The sequence below is a fragment of the Periophthalmus magnuspinnatus genome, chromosome 13, assembly GCF_009829125.3.
Source record: "Periophthalmus magnuspinnatus isolate fPerMag1 chromosome 13, fPerMag1.2.pri, whole genome shotgun sequence".
Lineage (NCBI taxonomy): Eukaryota > Metazoa > Chordata > Actinopteri > Gobiiformes > Gobiidae > Periophthalmus > Periophthalmus magnuspinnatus.
This window is the reverse complement of record NC_047138.1, coordinates 25,419,781-25,442,480: the sequence shown is the minus strand read 5'-3', so window position 1 is coordinate 25,442,480 and position 22,700 is coordinate 25,419,781. Positions and strand designations below refer to the sequence as shown.

At 34.8% G+C, this 22,700-nt stretch overlaps 1 protein-coding gene across 1 annotated transcript in view; it reads right to left on the bottom strand.

Moving 5' to 3' along the window:
- Positions 1-445: 445 nt before the first annotated feature.
- The window catches only part of LOC117380440 (large neutral amino acids transporter small subunit 4-like), a 42,272-nt gene continuing 20,017 nt past the window's right edge, over positions 446-22,700 (bottom strand). The window contains exons 6-14 of the mRNA XM_033977247.2: positions 15,647-15,739; positions 14,952-15,085; positions 13,310-13,512; positions 8,819-8,962; positions 7,065-7,191; positions 5,586-5,718; positions 4,920-4,993; positions 4,294-4,417; positions 446-4,107 (exon numbers count right to left, since the gene is read on the bottom strand). Of these exons, the coding sequence (XP_033833138.1) occupies positions 3,949-4,107; positions 4,294-4,417; positions 4,920-4,993; positions 5,586-5,718; positions 7,065-7,191; positions 8,819-8,962; positions 13,310-13,512; positions 14,952-15,085; positions 15,647-15,739 (1,191 nt within the window). The 3' untranslated portion in view covers positions 446-3,948. The remainder of the gene's footprint in view (positions 4,108-4,293; positions 4,418-4,919; positions 4,994-5,585; positions 5,719-7,064; positions 7,192-8,818; positions 8,963-13,309; positions 13,513-14,951; positions 15,086-15,646; positions 15,740-22,700) is intronic.

Genomic DNA, 22,700 nt, shown 5'->3' with positions numbered 1-22,700 from the left:
TAACATGTTCAAACAAAATATTAGCCTGTATATCTTTTGAATGGTGAGAAGTCCTCAAAATGTCACCAGTAAAAGGGAAGTTGAAGCCCATAAAGTTTAAAGGTCTGTCCCATATCACGCAAAATAAATTCTTGTGAGCTTTAAGCCATGTTATAATGTTGTTACCTCCTCAAAAACATACCTAGAGTTGTGTTTTATTTCATTCAGACATGTTTGAGTAACACTTTATTACTAGTGTGTCTACATCTCCAAAGCTCAAAATGCTCTGTTTCACCTTGTGATGTCATGAAGTGGTAGTTTTCAAGTTAACAGGTACCGTTTACCTTTGGTTCAGCATAGATTGGAAATTCCAAAGCTGAAATTATCCAAATGATTCTAGTAAAGGTGTATGGAGTTGAATATCACAGCACTACCTGTATTACCGCATGACATCACAAGGTGGAGCATTTGAGAGAAGAACTCAGCCTAAATATGCAGGGTGTGTGTGTTAAACATGTGTGAATAACAGAAAACACAACTCCAGGTATGTTTGTGATGAAGAAACAACATTATAACATAGATTAGAAAATAGCGTAATATGGGCCCTTTAAAACTAGTTTGATGATGGTGAAACAACAGCAACAACAGATGCAGTAATTGTGTTTCTAATATGGCAACAGGTTTGTGATTTGTTTAAATTCACAATATCTTATCACCTTAAGGTCTTAAGTAGGATGCACACTTGATACTTGTACTTCTTGTTGCAACACTGAGTTTTCCTCATTGTGGGATGAATAAAGATCCCCTTATCTTATACTGTCTTTATATATTTGACTTAAATGGCAATTCCAACACCTGCATATGAAACTCATTATCCCAGTCCAGTTTCCCAATTGAGAATTCCCTATATTTTAAGAGGGAATTTACAAACAAGATTAGTAGTGTTAGTAGTTCTTATATGACTTTATATTCAATACAACTATTTACTTGTTACTGTTAAAATAATTACTTGGGACTTGAGTACATTTACTAGTTCGGTCAAATACTAAAAACAAAATTTGACAAATACTTTGGCAGAGATAATATTGAAACTCAATTACTGCATCCACAAACCCATTGTATCTTTAATTAAATGTTACCTTTATCTGCTACTGCTTTTCTTTACTGAGAGACAAACCTCTGCTGTTTTATCTACACATAAAGGCCATACAGTGAACATGTGAATCTTCTGTCAATATAAAAATAACTGCTTTTTGCCGATCCACATGTTCTGCAATAGAAAGTGAAGCTACTATAGGTTTACATATACATTCTTAGCCTCATGCACCACTTGAATAAGCAGTCATGTTCTCCATATAAACATACATGACGGAGGTCCATTTAACAGTGGGTTAAAGTGCATTTTGTGCCATTCGTTTCTCGTTAACTTGCTAACTAGCTAACTTGCTAACTTAAAGGCTGGTAGAGGCCTGTCTCTCAGTATTGAAACTCAAATTGGAAGCAAATTGGAAAAAATATGGTCAGTAGAAGTATTGGTAGTAATAGTACACAATGAGAAGAATGGAGAAACTTGGAGTACCATATATTTCTAAGTATAAGGTCAGGCACACAGGGGCCATTGGATTGCGTTTCTTATAATAGACGGGGAAATCCAAACTTGGTGTAGACAACAAATTAAAGATGCACTATGCAACTTTGAACTTTTCTATATCCGTAGAGACAAATAGAGACATCACCGGGCCAAGTTAGACGTTAGATCTGTGGAGTAGTGATCCCACTAGTAAGGATCAATGTTTTTCATGGTATTTTGAGCAATAAAAACATGTGTAACTGCCAAACTGATATGTCAATGCAATGAAGCAATAACATCTCCACGGAAACTCTCAATTGGAAAAGTTACTTGCATCTTTAAAATAATGTTTAATTACATATTTTCCAGCATTGACCTCTGAGCAGAATTTTCAAGTTTCCCAAGTGATTGTGTAGGTTTGAAATAACAACCAAAAAGAAACCAATGCTATAGACACAACAAAAATAAATCTTTGGAAATCGTGTCACTCAGGTTGCACCATAGTCATAGAGAAACACTTATTGCTACAACAAATTTATAGAGTAAACTGCAGTCCCGCAATATAACTATCTACCTACTAAACCTACTCTAACTAAGGAAAAGAAACATTTGAGAAGATAAAAAACACAAGGTAAAGATTTCATGACAAGTTCGAGCATATGTCATTTGGCTAGCTTTAGTCTGGTATCATGCATTGTACTTTTTGTCGCACACAGGCAGATAAAAGCTGCAGTGTCCTATTTGTGAATCTGAGGTTATATTGGATCAATACTAATTTCAAATGCCCCGAAAAACAAAGAAACAAATGCTAGGCTATTGTGTGTGCTTTGTAGGCCAGTGTGAATTAAAAGTTGTGTTAAAACTGTGCAATAAACACTGTTATGGAAAACCAGCGGCAGCATCTCCATCCTCTACAAAACTATGTCCACACTAATGTCATTATAAACATGGATGAGATGGATTTTTGCAATGCTTTTTGAGGTAAGACAGTTGAACTGAGACACTGATAGAAGCTACCGTATGTGTCCACTTTTAGGAGCTTTAAGTTTGCTATTACGATGATAGGTCTGCATTGGACAGCCCATGCAAACCATGATCCAACTTGAGAAATTGTGAACAAAACACTGCAATTTTCTATTTTATATCCTGTTTTTTACTATCCAATATTAAGAATAGAGAACCCTGCACTTTGAATTAATTCTATTAGTTCTACCCAGTGTGGAAGTTAATGAAGTAAAAGTAGTAAACTATTGCACTTAAGTACAATTTTTAGGCATCTGCACTTTACTTAAGTTGATTTTAAAGTGCATATTTTCTACATTTGAGAGAATATATATATACTTTCTACTTCACTACACTTTGAACAGGACTGACAAGTAAAAGGGTTTTTCATTATTGTTAAAGACTTACTGAAATGTCTGAGGGGTTTATTTTTAACATGTTTGTAGTAGCAAACAAAAATATACAAATAAAAACATCTCTGAAAAACAATTGATAGAATTGTTTCTATTGAACAAAATTCAAAAATGCAAAAAATACAAAATTCAATGCAAATCTTTATCAATAATTTATAACTTCTCAAAATCTGAGTGAAATACTTCGTAACGGGTACTTAAACGGGTACAACATTTTTACTTTTACTTTTCATGTGATTCTTTTACTTGAATATTTTTCTGCTCCAGTATCTGTACTTTCACTTAAGTAACATAACTGAGTACTTCTTCCACCACTGTTTTTGCCAAGCGAAACCAACAACATCTAATAACAGATGCTTTAAATTTGCTACAAAGAGCATAAAACTCCATGCTGGACTAACAAGTTTACTACAACTGCCATTTTCATACAAGCATTTCTTAATGAACTAGGTTTGGCGTAACAGTTGAGTTCCTACAACTTCAATGTGGATAAACCATGAAGACACACAAAACATGATTATTTTAGACAATAGTGTGGACATAGTTTCTACCACAAAATAAATGGGCAGTGCTGAATCAGTAACAGAATTAAACATTAAAAAAAAACAGGAGTGAAAAAACAAAAAACAGTCTCTCTTCTTTGTGTTTTTTGTCTCCATGGTGACGCAGTTACAGGAGGGATCTGGACTGTCTTTAGTGTCCCTTAAGCAGCCTCCATTGGATTGTAGTTGGAGAGTCACAGTGTAGCGTCAATATCTGAGAAAGTGAAACTAAAACCTGGCTTGGACCTAGGGTTTGGTGAGGACCGGTTGGGAATTGGTAGGACTTTGACACATGTGACTGAAGACAGACAGTACAAGTTTGTCTAGTTTTGAAAAGGGAGAGCGAATCCCCCTTTCTTAATTCACCTGTTAATAATTCTGTCTTCAATGCGGTTCTCCATGCAGTTTTAAGCCTTGTATGTTCCCATGGTTTCCTGTGTATCTAGATAAAGGCTTCTGGTTTTTCTCCATTCATCTTGACATAGATTTTGGGGTCCGCATCGCGTTCATCCCTGAGGCGTTGAAGGTGGCGGCTGTGGCAGAGCAGGTACAGGGGCAGACAGAAGCCTAGCATGCTCACAGCTAGCAAGCCCACGTTCACCTACAGAGGAAAAATGGGGTTAGAAACAAACTAGGGGCACTGGAGTTTTTATTTATTTTTGGAATGGGGGAAGATATAATGGACATTATAGAAAGTATTGCAAAATGAAAAACTCGAATTCAAAATAATGACTATAGAAAACACTAGTGAGACCACATCCATTTTGATTCTTTCATGTTTTCTCACCCAGAGGGGGTCACCATTCAGGGGCCCGACCATGGCCAAGAACAGAGGCTGCTGGAGAAGTGCAAACAGAGCGCTGATCAAGGACTGCATCCCGGTCAAACTGCCGAACTGAGAGGACGGGTACCTGCCAGGGACAAGCAGCATTCAGCACATTTCATCATAATATGGGTCCCAGTTTAGGCATGGAACAATATTAAAATTCAGTGTCACGATTAACATGGCCAAAATACTTGCGATTAGCAATTATATCATGATGATTATTAAACTTGCCAACAGTTTAAACATGTTATAATTTTAATATTTTAATATTTAATATTTTTGTTATAATTTTAATATTATGAATAGGGTCCATTTTTAAACAGCTGATATAGTATTGTACTGTGTTCTAAGTGAAAACAACTTTGAACTAGAAGAGAACATAAGATAAGTATCTTTTTCTGCACATTCGACGATGATCTATGTCAGTGTAAATAACCACACTTTCATAAGTTTCAAATATTCACAGATAATGAAAACTGATTTGTCTTAAAAACTAAATACATACAAAAATAATGGATTATGAAGTGCATAGCAACCACTTAAGTTATGTGTGAAATGTTCATAAATCATATATATTTTTTACTTACACAGCAGCATAAAGTCCTCCAACAGCGGAGTGGATGAAGCCTCTGACAATAGTGTGCAAAATAAATGACAGAATCTGTAATAAAATAAATGTATATTAGTTTTATAGAAACTTATATACAGGGAGCTATTAACATCATATGTAAATAAAAATACTTGTGAAATAAATAACATGCATTCTGAAATTTGTCCAGCAGGTGTCAATATAAGACCAGAGTGCACACTGAATCATCTGCAGTGCCATGTGAATGCTGTCCTGATAACCCTCACTGCAGCTAAAGTGATCTTAGACACATGACTGAAAGTGTAGACCTTATAAAAGCACATCTGATATATTTGCCTTGAGTATTCACATGTACAAGAAGGAAATGGTTGATATGTTATACTGTTGGTGTATGAAGTGGGGAGTAAGTTGCATTTGTTTGAGTAACTTTTTGAAAACACGTTAATGTAGTTTTCTGGCACTTTTAGAATCAATACTCTTACTTTAGTATAAATGTTGGTTACTCTCCCCACTGTGAGTAATTATATATAAATCATGAATCAAATCATGGATCACTACTTTTTACTTCTATGACATCACTCTTACTGAAATGCACATTCTGGCTACCCTACTCACCTCTGTGTATTTATATAAATAGTGTTCCTGTTGTATATAGGCAGTTTACCTGTAGGGGTAGGTTGGGGACGAGGCAGGTGATCCCAAACCCGACCAGCAGCAGGTTGGTGAAGATGAAGGCTCTTGTGGCATTTACAATCTTCTGGATCTTTTTGTCCGGGCGTCGGGGCTCTCCAGGCTCCCTATTAACACAATGTAAATAGTAGTAAGTATTTTGCGATTCTATGCAAATCAATGTATGTGCATTTTAATGGTATGGATCTGCCGCACTGCTATACAATAAGAGAAGCAAATGTAATGCACAATAATTCTGAATCTATGAAGCAAAAGAGACAATTTAGAGATTACAAAGACATACTCCCAAATTTACAAGCGCTCCAAAAATATATTATTATTATTATTATTGTTATTATTATTATTATTATCAATAATAATAATAATAATAATAATAATAATAATAATAATAATAATAATAATAATAATAATAATAATAATAATAATAATAATAATAATAATAATAATAATAATAATAAATACTACAATTTGCTACAAACAATTTAATTTTAAGTTAAGATATGACTATTGTTCAGTGGTGGAATGTAGCAAAGTAAAAGTAGTGTACTTAAGTACAGCCTGATAATAAAGGTTTACTCAAACATGTGTGAATGAAACAAAACACAACTCCACGTATGTTTTTGATGATGTAACAATGTTCTAACATGGCTTAAAGCTCGCAAGAGTCCATTTTGCTTAATATAGGACTTTTAAAAAACATTTTTGTTCAATGATAACCACATAGAAGGAACTGCCAGAGAGAAATGAGTGGAGAGGAACTGAAATCACTCGTTTAATTCTTAGTTTAGATATTTGTTCAACCTTATAAAAGCAACTGTCAAGGAAACATTTTTGTTGACTTAGGTGCAAAGATGAATGTCAATCATGTTTCTGTTTGTGACTATCCCAACAGTTGTCTGTCTGTCGTGATGCAATACCAGGACTAAAACATGCACTTAATTCAAATTCAGGTAGAGCATATTTAACTCATTTAGGAAAAATTTTAAGGGTTTAATTTCTATTCCTATGTAGCACTGTGTTTCGTTTTTTTTAAATTACTTTTTACAATTGACCATAAGAGGAACGGAAATAAAAGCAGGGCATCTTTTGTTTCTATTCATGGGTTTCTTTATGTGTAATGAAAAATTTGCACTGTTGCCTTAGCAATTACCAAACTAGTACTAAAAATGATGCCCTCAAACAGGAAGTGGAAAACCATAAATAGGTCAAAGTGCAATATATTACTGAAGTAAATATAATGACAAATGATAATATTGAACCCAAACCATAAAGCAGATTTATCCCCAACAAACATATTCTAATTGTACTCTATATATAGTTCATAATTGAAAAAAAAAAGTCCCCACCATAAATACTGACCCCCAAAAATTATTGTTTCAGCATGTATTGGACGATAAGTCGATACAGTAATTATCATGACAAGGCTAATCAAAGGTGAAATGCAGAGACTGACCTCTTAGTGAGTTTGTCATTCTCATCCTCACAGTCCTTGAGTCTCCAGTCCATTACGTAACCGATGACAGGAGACGTGATGAGGCACAGGAGCTGCAGGACGCCAAAGATGGAGGTGTACACACTCACTGGGGAGCAGAAAAGATACATCTGTTTAGTTTAGCATATAAATGAAAATTAAAAAAATACAATAGCATGGGGATGTTATGGGATGTTTGGTCCAAATTCATATCTTTGTTCAAGAGTTGAATTAGATTTTTTTTTTCAATTTGAGCTTTGATAATTTAGAATTTTCTGAGACATTCCTCCTCTAACTCAAAGATTTACAAATCAAATTCTGCCTTTGAGTCTTTGGGCAAGACACTTTTTACACTACATTGTTTAAGGATTTTCCCTAATCTCTATGTCTATGGAAAATCCTGATGCATCTAGGCTAAAATGGACAAAAGCTTTCACATTTATAACAGGCATTTATAAGACAGACAAGGATAGCAGGGAGCTGTAGGACGTTTGAGCAATTTGAAAGTTTATCCTGAAATCTCTTACCAACTTCCATCTTCTCAACTGAAACAGGAAGCCAGCGTGACAGGAAACACAGAGCAGAGGAAGGAGTAGACATGAACGAGGTTAGAAATAAGAACATAAGCAGTTTAAGCCAGACAGGCATAGCAGACATAGTAAAGTTAGCACAAGCAAAAATGTAGGAATTATCATGTACAGTAATATTATGAAATTTGAATATGAGGTTGTCTTATTGCCCCTATTGCAACTGCTATCACCAACATCGCATCAAATCAAAATTTCATAAAATTTTTGCCATTTCTTAAGTTTTAAATTGCAACCTCAGTTAATGTAATGCAACTAATACAAACATTTCATGGCATTAAATAACATTTTCTAACTAATATAATATAACTTTTTATTATTACTTTATTATTATTATTGTTATTATTATTATTATTATTATTATTATTATTATTATTATTATTATTATTATTATTATTATTACTTCTACCATTAAAACTAAAAGTACCACTTGCAGGGAGGGAATACGCCTGAGAAAAAAGCATGTTGGGATAATGGTGTACTTGTAGTATTTAGTAGTAGTAGGCATAGTAAAAGTATTAGCTGCAGCAGTAGACATTGTAGTAGCAGTAACAGCAGAAGTAGTGAGGGTTAGTACTAGATAGTCAGGTCTGGAGAAGCAGAAGTGATCGTGTAGCGCTGGTTGCCACAGTAACATGTTAGCTTCTGTTGCTATGAACAGGTCTAAAATGTTATACTGTTGCTTCTGTTAACATGTTATTTACACAAAACATTTCCCTAACTCTAACCAGTTTCCTCACCTTAAAATATTTCTATTCCTAAAACTTAGTAAAAGAAAATTTCAAGTCTGTCAACTGCACAAAAAAGTTCTTTGAGAGAAAATGTTTAGCTGCTCATCCAAGCCACTTCTTCAGTTCTGGTCAAGATTGCTGGTGGACACTACCTTATATCTATCTGAAGGAAGGAGCTAACTTTTTTTCTTTTACTATGGATGACATCTGCATGACTGAGGGATTATACAGATGTTCCAAAACTTAATCAAACTCTAACCAAAACCATTTCCCAAACCCTAAACTTCACAATAGCCCATTTACTAACTAACTAAAAAACTGTTCTTAAACTTCATCACTTTAAATAGGCCAATCACAGCAGACTGTTCCTCCTGTAGAAGTAGTGTTAGCAGTAGTAGTGGTACTTCCTGGCGCATACCTGTGCTGAGGTCCCCTTCAGTGAGGTACTCCAGGATGGTGTTCATGGCTCCCATATAAAAGATGAGGCGCAGCTGCGTCACACACATAGTGATGAGGGAGAGGAGGAAGATGGGGCTCAGGATACTGCGCATGAATGACTGGCCTGTGGGAACAAAAAATGAAGCTGTCGTTTACATCTGATATTAAGACTACATGAGTGAGTAGCATTGAAAAAAAAAAAAAAAATGTTAAAAGCTGCTAAAATAGTTTGAAGTTTGAACTGCTATAAAACTGCTTATTATGTTCTATTAAAGACCACTTTAAAGATCACATCAAGGGGTCATCAAAGATCATTACCGGGGGTGTAAAGGGATTTTGACTCAGGAACTTTCTTACTATATTATTAAAATAAGGTAGGCTATATATGAGATGCCAGTCAGAAATCAATAGGAAACACTGAGATAAGAGTCTCACTGTCTTATCACACCTGATTTATAAAAACCAAACACAACCTAAAATAGAAATATACAAGAAAATGTATTAAAAAAAAAAAAAAAACAGGCTAAAAACTGGATGTAAATATAATCTTGGAAGTCGCACTTTTATAACACATGTGGCAAAGAATCAAAATATGAAATCACCAATGACCATGTACATTTATACTCATACCTGCACTGGGCTCTCTATATAAATAAAAATAAATGAAGAAAAGGTATTCACAAAGTTGCAATACAAAAATGAAACTTTAGAAGAGCTGCCATTTGCAAAATTCACCAAAATACGTTCCAATCATTGTTCCCATTTTATCCTGTAGAGTCACTAGATGCCAAAATATGTATACTGGTAACCTCTTACATAATCTGTGCATAGATGGCCCTGTTGGCACTTTATCGTAACATGTTCCACTATGCTGTTAGTTCTCACACTGTATCGCTTCATATTTTTGTACAGTACGATGCTGCTAGGGTCGTATGCATTTCCATATTTTTACACAGGGATGCTATATTTGCCATTTCACCACGGTTATGCAATTATTTAGTTTGACTTTTCAATGTGTACCTTTTTACTCATTTCATTTTCCTTTTAGGTTTTAACAGGCGCACACATATTTACACATGGTTGCTCTGGTTTTACGTATTGTTACATTTTGAATAGTAACATTGTTTCGAAAGATAAGTAAGAGTAAAATAAACTGTAGTATTTGCTAGAACAAGTATTTGTGGTAAGTACTATGGAAAGGCTTAACTAATGCTTAAAGGCGAGCTCTGTTTTTTCAAGAAAATGTTATTTCATTGCCTGAAATATTCCACAATACAGTATTAAACTTCCAGGGAAGCCATCACATCAAGCTACAGGCCAGATCTGTGGAGGTAAACCCACTTACAGTAAGAATGCCCATTTTACAAGCAGCAATAAAACACAAGCCGGTAAATATACAAACATTTGATAAGTTAATGGTATACTGTGAAATATTTCTGACAAAGTGATAACATCTCCATGAAGACAAGCAGGTGCCATACCCCACATTGTGCACCTTAAACAAGTGTGCAGTGTTAACATTTCAGATGACATCATAGCAAATGGATCTACTTTACTTTATATTAATCCAATTCAATTCAAAGCTAATTTTGTCAATTTTATTTTTTGTGATTTTTTTTTTTTTTTTGTGAAACTGTCTCTCATCCCTACATTTGGTAATCAAAACCATCAGTAGCCTATACCAGATATTTCAAATTTCTCCTATATATTTTGTATGTTATACTCAACTACTGTAACAATAAAACATGCAAGTTTTTGAATCTTAATAAACAACAGTTTTGGTTCAAATCTTTGTCAGTTACCTTTTTCTTGTTTCATAGTAACTTTAAAATGGAAAACTCCCTGTATGATCTGACCTCTTCAGGCTAAGTGACTTGACCTGTTTAAATATTCACAATGGCTTTGGTCACTAAGGAAACACATGTTAAATTGTGGACAAAATTTAAACAAGTGGAAGGAGCTGCAAGGAAAGGTTGATCATTAATAGGGCTGATTTTATAAACGGAAAGTGAACACAGATGCTCTAGTTTGGCCAACGTGATGTATGGTCGCTGCACAAATGACACTAATGTTCATGGCTCACAACAAACAGGAGTCCCAGGGTCTATAGCAGACAACAAATGGGAGAACCAGAGGAAAAGCATTTCAGATTAAGACATTATAATAATAAGACATACTAACAAAAGTGAATGTGATTAATTTGCTTCTTATCAGTTTTACATGTTTCTACTACATTCTAAGACAAGCTTCATTCACAAGGGAAATTATTTGGACAAACTAGCTAACATTGCAGAATTATAGAGCAAAAAAAGGCTTATAAATGGTGTCATTTGGTACATTTATGTTAAATTTTCATGCAGGGAAATGAGCCTCTGTGCTGTACCAGTGTGTGGTAGAAACCAGGACCAAGTGTTTTGGCCCAAGGGGTTTATAAAGCAAAATCTAGCAAAGCATTTGCCTAAACTAGCCACAACAGTCTGGTTCTTTCTTATTAACAAATTATATGTCTCAGGTTAAACTGTCAACTGTGTCTTTCCCTCCTTTCTCTGACACCATTATATGTTTTTGTCAACATTATAAAAATTAACAAAAGACTGACATTGTCATAGGTGATATCATGTTTATTCAGTCAAATTGGTTAGGGTCAGTTTGGATTTCCCAATACATCTGTATCTCCACAAATCCCCAAAAAGTCAACTGTCTACATATGACAAAAACGTCATTGTACAACACCAATTGTATCAACTTAGCCTAAAATACATGAATGGACAGGAGTATTACGTGCAACAGCTAAATACCAAACCCTCTACACTGCCCCCTGCTGTTTGCCTTTCTCCCGCTGACAGGATTTTCTAAGAAAAAGTCCGGACCTGGTGCACGGTTCATTAGTATCGAAAAGAGAGAGGGAGGGCAGCAGACCCCCAACTGTAAGTCACTGAGTTATAATAGGACTGGAGAAGAGGTGTTGGGGTCAGTCAGGTCAGTGTGGCAATGTGAGATATGGGACAAAGGTAACTAGGTGTTTTGGATTTAAACTTACTTGTACAACACTTGACCAGTTTTGGACAAAATTGTAAAATGTATAACTATATTTTTTGCAATATCCCGATAACAGAAATAGGAAGATGTAATTGCAATCCAACTGAAATGAGTGTAGATGTTTTAATATTAATTAATAATTATTTAATATATTTAGTTGAGGTTTAAGTATCAGGCAAATGTCAAAGGACTGTAAAATAACTCCAAAATACACAGAAATATTACTTTATATCCTTATTTGGAAAGTTGCAACATAAGTTAGCTCCATTTTTACTTTCAATCAGCTCAACATTTTCAAGATTTTTTTTTTTTTTTTTTAAATAAATGATAAATTCAAGTTTTGCATAGCTTCAAAACAGCATTAACAATATGTCAATATACTGCCAACCTCTTACGTATGTACATTTTTGTATAAGGGATTTTAATAGGAGAGGCTTCAATTAAAAGTGTTATTTGAGCTGCTTTGATCCAGTCTTGATAAGTAAATACACTGACTTGGTTCTTCTGTGTTCTATCTGCATATAGCATATGATTCCATGCAGTCACTGTTTATATGCAAAACAGCTTTGTAAACCTTTTGTATCTTAGCAAAACTCAGAAGATACACTAGTTAATGTACTGAAACACTTTATAGTGTTATTTGCATGTTTTTAGCAAATAAGTTACAAATAGCATTTTCCACACCTCAACTAGTACATTTCCTAAGGATTAAATGACATACAAGAGACAAAAAGTTGCTACATTGCAATGTTCAAATGTCATGTGTTAATGTTTATAATCGTAGATAATTTTGTCTTCCTTAAAGGTCCTGTATTACACAAAATTGACTTATATGAGCCTTAAGTCATGTTATATTGTTGTTACCTCCTCAAAAACATACCTGGAGTTTTGTTTCATTCAGACATGTCTGAATAACCCTTTTATTCATTATATGTCTGCTTACATCTCCAAAGCTCAAAATCCTCTGTTCCACCTTGTGATGTCATGAAACGGTAGTTTTCAAGTTAACAGCTACCTTTTACCTTTACGTTTAGTAGAGATTGGCAATTCCAGGGCTAAAATGATCCAAATGATTCTAGGGAAAAAATACAAAGGAGGACGTCCTGTATTATCACATGACATCACAAGGTGGAACAGAGGCTTTTCTGTCTGAGAGAACTAAATATGCAGGGTTTTTGTGTGAATCAAACAAAACACAACACTAGGTATGTCTGTGATGAGGAAACAACATTATAACACAGATCAGAAAATAGCATAATATGGGCCCTTAAAAACTGACTGTTTTTCCCCCCACATTTTTAAGACAGTACAAAACAGGTATAGTGTCTTTAACTTGCTGTTGACTAATCTTATCTGCCAATAAGTGAAGTCTACAAAATTCCTCAGTAATTCATAATGTAATCCCTGATAGACACATATACTAGATACTCACTCTCTTCGGGCTTGTTGCACTTGACCTCCAGGTCCACTGTAGACAGACACAGCTTGTTGGCCTCCTGAGTGGCCAGTTCATTGGGAGCAGGCTGCAGAGTGTTGCCCACACTGAGGCGTCGGCCCACGGTGGTCACCTGACGATAGAACTGCTTCCCTGTGATTTTATGATCAAAGCCCAGCCAGCTGAACTTTATCTTCACCCTGGAATATGGAGTTAGTATTATTCTACGAATGGGACGAAATAGAAATTTTGTGTCAAGATAATCATGGCCAAAATAAATGCCTCTGTGCACGACAATATGTCTCATATGTCTATGGTGTTGCACTAAAAGAAAGGTTTTAGAAAAGTATGTCTTTGTGTGCCAATGCTAATGCTAACTTCTATTAAATTGTTAAATGTAAAATAAAAAAAAAAATAATAATTTGTAAGGACAACCCAGTTACTTTTAGGTGAAGATTTTTTTCAGTCAGTGGCATTATTTAAATATTTAATAGGCTCCAAAATTAGCATTAGCATTAGAAATGACACACAAATATATACCCTACCTTTCAAAAAGTAGAGGTGTCCTCCGGTGAAGTTTTCCCCACATTTGTAAAGTGTTTAACATGGTATCAGTGCACTAGACTTTACCACAAAGAATTCTTCTATAAATGTGTTGTCAAGTTTGTTAGCAGGATAGCGGACTGTGTAAATCTAGATATTAGTTTATGTGGCAGCACAACAGACTACGGAACAGCTCTCTCTGCCTGTCAGTTCCTCTCAGTCTTTAACGTAGTTAAAGATTAGACTGAAAACCCACCTTTTCTCCCTGGCATTTAATACTAGCTTGATGGGATATATTGGTGTTTTACTGTATTATTATTCTTGACCTATGTATTGTATACCCTGTATGTTTGTTTATTGTTGACTTTTATGTGATGCACTTTGGACAGCTGAAGTTGTTTTAAATGTGCGATATAAATAAAATTGAAATTAATTGAAAAAAAAAAACAGTGCCATTTCTGGACTACTTTACTCCTTACTAAAATTGTAGTTCTAAAAATACTTAAAAATATTCCCATGTATTCTCTTCTTACCATCAGTGCTCCATACTTTATTTATTTTATTTGTATTTACACATTTTATTACACCTTAGTAACATTGTTACACAGCATCTCCATTCCTATGTTTGTGATACTTCCACTGAAACATTAATATCCTCGAGGATCAATATCTAGTTATCAATGCAATCTAGTCTGTGTAATTTCCTATGGGTTTATTGTATGTGTCTCCACAACATTTCCTCTACGGATATTATAACATTTTAGGACAAAACTGGAAAAAATTGCCAGTGAAGACATGTTGAAGACTTATGATCCAAGCAAATAAAAGGGAAGCCAGTTGATCTTCAGTGTTAACGCTATTTCCTGTTTTAAAGCTCTGATTTATGGTGCATTATGTGGGATTTAGACTAGCTAGCCTCCTTTCTGACCTTGAGTGTCTACGCGATCTCTGTGTGCTTAAAGGCAGATGTTTTGGCTCTGCGTGAATCCACTTTAGCGCAGGTGTAACCTCATAGCATTATAATGGATGTCTGAAACTGCACTTGAGGCTATAGAAATGTTAGCTTGTTTCGTTTGGTGTTGTTGTTATGTCTTACGTGAAATCCATGTCTTCGGGGCCAGGGAACGGTTCTAGGGGCCAGTTGACAAAGCAGTTGAGGAAGACGAGGCACGCACAGCCAGCCCAAACCAGCAAAATGGAGATGAAGGTGGCACCGAGATCATAAATCACCTAAACATAATAGAAAAAATGTAATGGAAAATCAATATCACATTTTCGAATTGCCAGATGTGTAAGAACAGTAAAGGAGAGAGGGGAGGGCAGTTAATAACTTGTGAAATTACCAGGTGTGTAAAGTAACTTAATACAAATATTCACATTACTGTAACTGAGTAGATTTTTTAGAACAATTGTTTTTTAATCATTTTTTTAACATGTACTTGCAGTAATATATTAGGTAACACATTTGTGTCATTGCTGGATCTACTCCTTTGTATTTAGAAAAATACACATAATAGCTGATTAGCCAGCGCGCTGAGAATATGCATATTGTGTCTTAAAACAACATAATTACACATTGAGCACTTTTATGAATCAGGTTTGATAAGAAAGACTGACCTAAAATGCTACAAAAATTATGTTAAAAAGTACTTTAAGTAGGTTCTTCATGCATGCTACTTTATACTTTAGCTACTTCACGTAAAATCTGGCAGCAGTACTTGAAATTGAATACACATTTAGCAATCTAACTGTACTTTTACTTGAGTACATATTGTTAATACTGTGGATTACCTTGATGCCAGGGAAGGTGACAGCAGAGGAAGCATAGGAGCCGATCATCAAAGCAATGAAGGTGGACCTCAAATCTCCAAACATGTTAGGAAGCTGAGAAGAGAGCAAAATATGACATTATATATCTAGATTAGGGGTCAACAATACCCCTAAGGACTACATGAGTTGCCCGTAGACCGGTTCTAAAAATAGCACAACTCACTAATGAGCTGCATCTAAAATAAAATTTTATTCTGTAGCTTTTTTTAATTCTGTTGCTTTTTTTTAATCACCTTTGCATATATATATATATATATATATATATATATATATATATATATATATATATATATATATATATATATATATATATATATATATATATATATATATATATATATATATATATATATATATATATATATATATATATATATATATACATGACAATGTCTTAAAAACATGTTCATTATATGTGAAGTTTAGAAAAGTTAAGGTGAACTCTGACCTCAGGTCAAAGGTTAGTATTGTGCGCGTGACAAAACCAGTGCTCAGCTTGCAAGCACTGTGAAGATGTGCACTGAATGCAGTTTCTTACCCCAAAAACATGGCAGAAAAAAAATGATCACTTTCACAATAAATTTTTTGACTGTAAAAGAAATCTGCATGTCTCTTATCTGTGGGACGACTGTGGTGACGGCAAAGCGACATAATGTGGAGAGATGCTTCACTATGTGTCACAAAAGCACCATGCTAACTGCCCACCAGGACGTGCACAACGGGCAGAAAAAGCCTGTGAGCTAAAGGCAGTTTTGGTTCAGCAACAGTCTTTTATCACGAGAACTGCAAAAAAGTCACAAGATTCATTTAAAAAATATGTAAGTTGATTTTTCTTTAGCATTACATAATTGATAACTTTTTGAAATATGGTGCAACATAGTTTATGTTTTGTTAAAAATGTTTGTCCGTGGCTGGTGAAAATTTCACATTTTTCCTGTGAGATGTAGTGATGTACTGTAAGTGAACGTCTGAAAAGTTAATTATTTATTTACTAAGATTAATAAAGTTAAAGTGCTAAATATTGATATCTGTTTCCCACCTGGCTGTCATTATTGATTGTGAGAAATCATTAACGTGATCAGTGTATTCACATAGATGATTATCATGAATCTTTATTAATAATTTATAGCTAAAGGCAAACTGAGCAAATGTGTTATTTCGGAAGAGCGTATCAAACTGGTAGCCCTTTCTATGACTCAGTACCCATGAAGTAGTTCTCAGCTTCAAAAACGTTGGTGACCCCTGATCTAGAGTATAGATTTGTATTCAAGGAAGACATGTTAGGATTTGGTGTTATTATTATAACATTAATTATTACATATGCAGATCATTACTTGGTTCAGTGTAAAGAACAATAAGGATTTTAAACACCTTAATAACAGAAACTGGTCCATTGAGTTCCTGTTTAAAACTGCAGCATTAGCAGAACCACTTCATAGAGAAATTTGACTATATCAAGCTGCAGATTTTCATTAATGTGTTTACTGTAAAAAAAGGCTGCTTGGCATTTTTGAACCCTTCATGTATGACAGAGTCTAAATGTTTTTAATTATCTTAAGTAAGCCTAAGTAAGGGGGTAGGTGAAAACATGATTTTTTTTTTTTTTTTTGAGCACTCAAACCCTGAATGCATGTCAATACACAATTACTCAAACATGCATGAATATAAATAATCTAAATTACATACAATGAGGGAAAATTGTTATGTAATGACTAAGCATTCATGAAAGTACATTTTTCATATGCCCACTTTAACAAAATGTTTCCCATATGTGTCACATGAACTACACCCTAATCACAAACAGACCAGTGTCATGTGTAGCTTCAGTGGTTTTGCACGACTGGTTGCAAATTCTTCATGTCACCACAGTTGTTTTAGTATCTGACGTGGAGGACAGAGTTGCACAATAAAGATAGGAGAAGATTGCCCTGCACACACTGTTCCAAACCCAGAGTTCAAATGTAAATAAGATACTTCTGCAGATCAACAGCAGATGCAGAGAGCATCATCACTCCAGAGATCTGATATGGGCACTGGGGGAAACAGGTTATGTATCTTATGCCATTGGGTTTAGATCACGCCTTTTAAAGATTGTGGGAGTCACTTAACAAGACAACTCTTAAACTAGTAAAGTGTCAACATTTAAATTGAAAAAAAAAAATAATTATTATATATATATATATATATATATATATATATATATATATATATATATATATATATATATATATAAATTATATAAAATTATATATATAGCTTTATAATATATATATATATATATATATAAAATTATATAAAATTATATATATAGCTTTATAATATATATATATATATATATATATATATATATAAAATTATATATATAGCTTAACTTAAAGTTAAGTTAAGCCAATGTAGGGTATTTGTGGGTTTTAGCTCAGTCTATATACCTCTCAACTATACTTCAATTTGTGGTGTTGTTTTAATATTTACTATGTTTCAATGTTTCCTTGTGCATTTATATTGAGTTCAAATCTGGGAACTATATCAGCAAAATGATTTAGGTTTTCCAGTGAGAGAGTAGAGCACTTGTTTGATTTGACACTGTGCATTTGAGTCTATCTATCCACGGGTTTCAGAATGATACAGGCCCGTTGCCATAGCGATTAACATTCAAAACAAAATGTCATATCTTTTTAACTATCCTAAAAATTGTACCAGATAAAAGGAACCTAAAACTGATGAATAGCATTTTAAAATATTGGACTATCACTAGTTACAACATACAGAACAATGCAGAACCTGTACAAACAAGGCTAATTCCAATTAAGAGAAACACACTGACTATAAAAAGCCGTGTGCCTGACCGTACCAAGAATCCCCCCTCCAGTTACTCTCCTTCTCGGCAGGGGTTAGCTTGTTAGCAGCTAGCGAACCCTCTCACCTCAGTAAAACGTCATTCTTTGGTTAATTAGAGCAAAGGTAAGTGCCCAAAATGACTCTGACCTAGCTAACAGCAGTCCAAATAACGAGACTTTTCAGTAGTAGCACTGGAGTGGAAGAATACAGGTTATGACAATTTACAGCAGGGGACTGACCGAGAACAATGGGGTCAAATGGAGCTGTGTTTCTCAACCAGAGGTACCAGGACCATTAAGGGTAACCAAGAACTTTGTAAGGTGAAAGGGAATTATCCAGTAGGTCTCTAAATGGAAACTAGGACTTAAGCAACAATCTGGTCGAAGGCATTTGTCTCAATGAACAAAACTGATCTAAATAAAAACTTTAAGGTTCGCTATGTAACTATTTTGGTGCAGGATTCACTACCTGCTTGTCCCATGTTGTTCCACAATATAGCAATAAATGTATTTACCTTCATAGAGACAAGCAAGTGATAAAATTGGGTCAAGTTAGAAATCAGATCTGTGGAGAGGCGACTCCGTTCTACAGTAGGGATGTATGTTTTTGCAATAAAAGCAAATGTGATTGAATAAATTAAAGCTCTGTTTAACGCCATGCAGTGGAACATTCCAGGTAACACAATAGCATTTCTATAGAAACAAGCTGGTGATGAACCACCCAGAATTCTACAAAATTCTACAAAAATAAGATGACTTTATTCTAAAAAGTGCTTATAACATTGTGCTCTGTCATCAACTTGAATGGGTGAGGGAGTACTTCTGCATACCACTGATACAGAAATCAGTCAGTGAGACATGAGTCAGGATAGATCTAGTCCAACTGGTCTCTAAGGACATGACGTGGTCAGCAAGATGCGTCAGAGCTGACCCATGAGCTACGTGCAGTCAACACGTTCAGATATAGTACCCCCTCTCACTTCCTCATGCTTTCTGTGATCTGTCCAAGTCTGCACAAACTAATACATCAACACACTGCAGCAGAGACTAAGAGAGAATGTGCAAGGTCTGAGGGTCTCAAAAAGTGGTGTAGGGTCATTGAAATATTAATGACAAAATAAACTGCAAAACAGGTTGAGTAAAATGGGCCAGAAAACAATATAACAAAATATGTTTTTGTCAGGTGAACTGTAGAGTTTAAAGGTCAGGTATGAGTAAGCAGATAGTGGTGGACCAAAAAAACTGGCCTGGAACTGGTCTGGAGGGTTTCTGAAAAAAGCAAAACTGTTGTGACCTGTCAAGAGTGAGTAAAGGAGAAGGAGAGATAACAGGGGGACAGATGGAGAGAAAGAGAGACAGAGAGAAAGAGAGAGAGAGAGAGAGAGAGAGAGAGAGAGAGAGAGAGAGTCAATAACATGTCAGTCAGACAAATGAAACACCAGAGGAAACAAAAACAGCTCCACACCACAACAGACAAAAGAGGATGATTACAAGAGATGAGGACATATACGAACAACTCTTTCTCTGCATTTGATCCTTCCTGCCCATGTATATGTATGTGAACGTAGTAGTAGTGGCAGTAGTAGCAGTAGTAGTGGCAGTAGTAGCAGTAGTAGTGGTAGTATTAGTAGTAGTAGCAGCAGTAGTAGTAGTAGCAGTTATTGTAAGAGCAGTAGCAGTAGTAGTAGATTTATGATTTTTCTCATTGAAATTAAGGAACCACTATTAAAAAGTTAGTACAAAATGTTGAAATATTGTATCCCTGTATTGAATTGACCTCACATGCTGTCGAGTTTTAAACAATGAATAATTTTGTGGGTAATAAAAACATCAAAACATCATAATCCCCTTGGGGCAGGAGGTGTTTTTGAACACTGTAATCTGTAACTTTAGGCTGTCGTCAGAGGAGAGTCCTGATATTTTAGGGATTTTAATCATGGTAGGAATGTGTTTTTCATGTTCAGCCTTGAGACTCATGGGGCAGATTTTACAATAATCAAGTATAAATAAAACGAGCAATTGTGTAAAAACATCAAAGTTTTCCCATCATTTTAAAGACACCAACTCAAATGCTATGGTTCCAAATGCTATGGTTCCAAATGGGTATCAATATATATATGGTTTAATGTAATTACTCTCATTACATCTCTCATTACAACTCCTTAAGTGTCAAACCCTTGTCATTAATAAGTCATTGTCTAGGCTGAGTCTATCTAAAAGGTAAACTTATACTCTACGATCCAAAACAATATAAAAAAATATATATAAATGTTGCCCCTATTTAAATACATGGTGTCACCTTTTTGGTACCAGTTTATAATAACTACACCCAGGGGAGTCGACAGGGGGCAAAACAACAGCAGTCTCAACTCACTAGAGCCAGTCTCCAAAACAGACCAGTAACTGACAATAAAACCTTCACGTGAACTTGTCGGCACAGCAAACAAGTGTCAAATACAAAAGTAGTTACAGTAAACAGTTACAAGAACAACAAAAGGATGGCAACTCTGAACTAAACACAAACTATCACATCATTACAGTATACATGTTTAATACACCATTTTAAAATACAAATTATTTAAAAATCAAGTTATTTTTTGAGTAACAACTGTCTGCTTTGCACATGTCAGTGTGTAGTCAGTGTCAAATGTATCTACAAGGCACTGAATGAAACCAGTTTGTTATATAAAACTCTAAACTTAAATATTTGAATATATATGCAGAGAAACTCTAGGGGCACAGTAACACATTTTGAAGTCATATAGTCAATATAGTATTTATCATGATAGGCCTAGTCTTATACGTCATTCAAAATCATTCAGGATTAAACTAATTGAGAAAAAATGGAAGCAGTAGCCACAACATTTTAAACTCAGCAAATAACACTAAGCAGTTGGTTCTTCAGAAACTTTGCACTTTGCAACAAACCTAGCTTTTTGGATCTTTATATCTGCCCTATAACTCAACGGCAGAACTAAACATGTAGCTAGATCTAAAATTTGCTTTAAACCAAACAGTGGTGTGTACTCTACTCCCACTTTCTGCCTGGATACGTAGGGCTGACAAAGAGCCTATTCACTCAAGCAGCAACAACAAGCATAACAGGAACTTTTTTTTTTTTTAAAGGGCCTAGTCTATATGCATTTTCAATTCTATTTATTGTTGTTAATCCACAATCACAACAGCAGTCACCTGGCAGGGAGTTAAAAAATCAAACTTACTACTTACTACTACAAACTACTTATAGATGAATTACTTATACAGATACAGGACTATAAAAAATATATTTTAAAACTAAATATTGGGCCAGGAACTTGGAATGGTTCACTACTGATCCTCCAACCCTCCAAAAAGGTTCCAGAGCATACCTTTAAATTAAACCATTTAGAACTACATTGTCTCTACGAAGATGTTATTGCTTTGCATTGACATGTTCCATGGTATGGCATTAAACACATCAGCCTCCATGAACACAAGACAGTGACGCCAGTAGGCCATGTTACGGATCAGATCTGTGGACAATGCTCACGATAAGAATTCATTTTTCTCAACGTAGTTTTGGCCCAATAAAAACACATACAATTGAAAGCATGCAGTATACAGCAATTTAATGCCATACTGTCGAACATGAAGCAGTAACATCTCCATAAGACAAGCAGGTAGTGAAAAAGTACAGAGTGCGGCTTAAAACTAATATTTTACCATATTATTTTACTCCAATTATATTTAGACTGTGGTTAGGCAACTTCTTTGTTTGTTGTGACTGGGTTAAGTTTTAACTCAAACTTAAACAGAGCCAGGCTTGTTCAAACCTGCCCTCTTTATGTCTGCTGGGTGTTACATGTTATCAGTGTAATTAAATAAAGAGTCAGTGGTGTGAAAACTACACCTCGAATGACTACACTGAATAAATATTTATGTCCTGTTCAACTAATAACACCAGATGAAGCAATGCATGTGGATTTCTTTCTTTCTTTTTTTTTTTAGAACTGTTGATTGCTATAGCAGCATTGGTTGTGATGACAACCACCACAACATTTTATGGAGGATACAAGGAGATGTCAAGCTAGAATAGATTTTTATCATATTTTTTGCGATAGATAGTTAAGGTCTGAGGTATAAGTATAACATTTTAAACATAACTCAAACGTATAAAATAAAATAGAACATTGTTATTG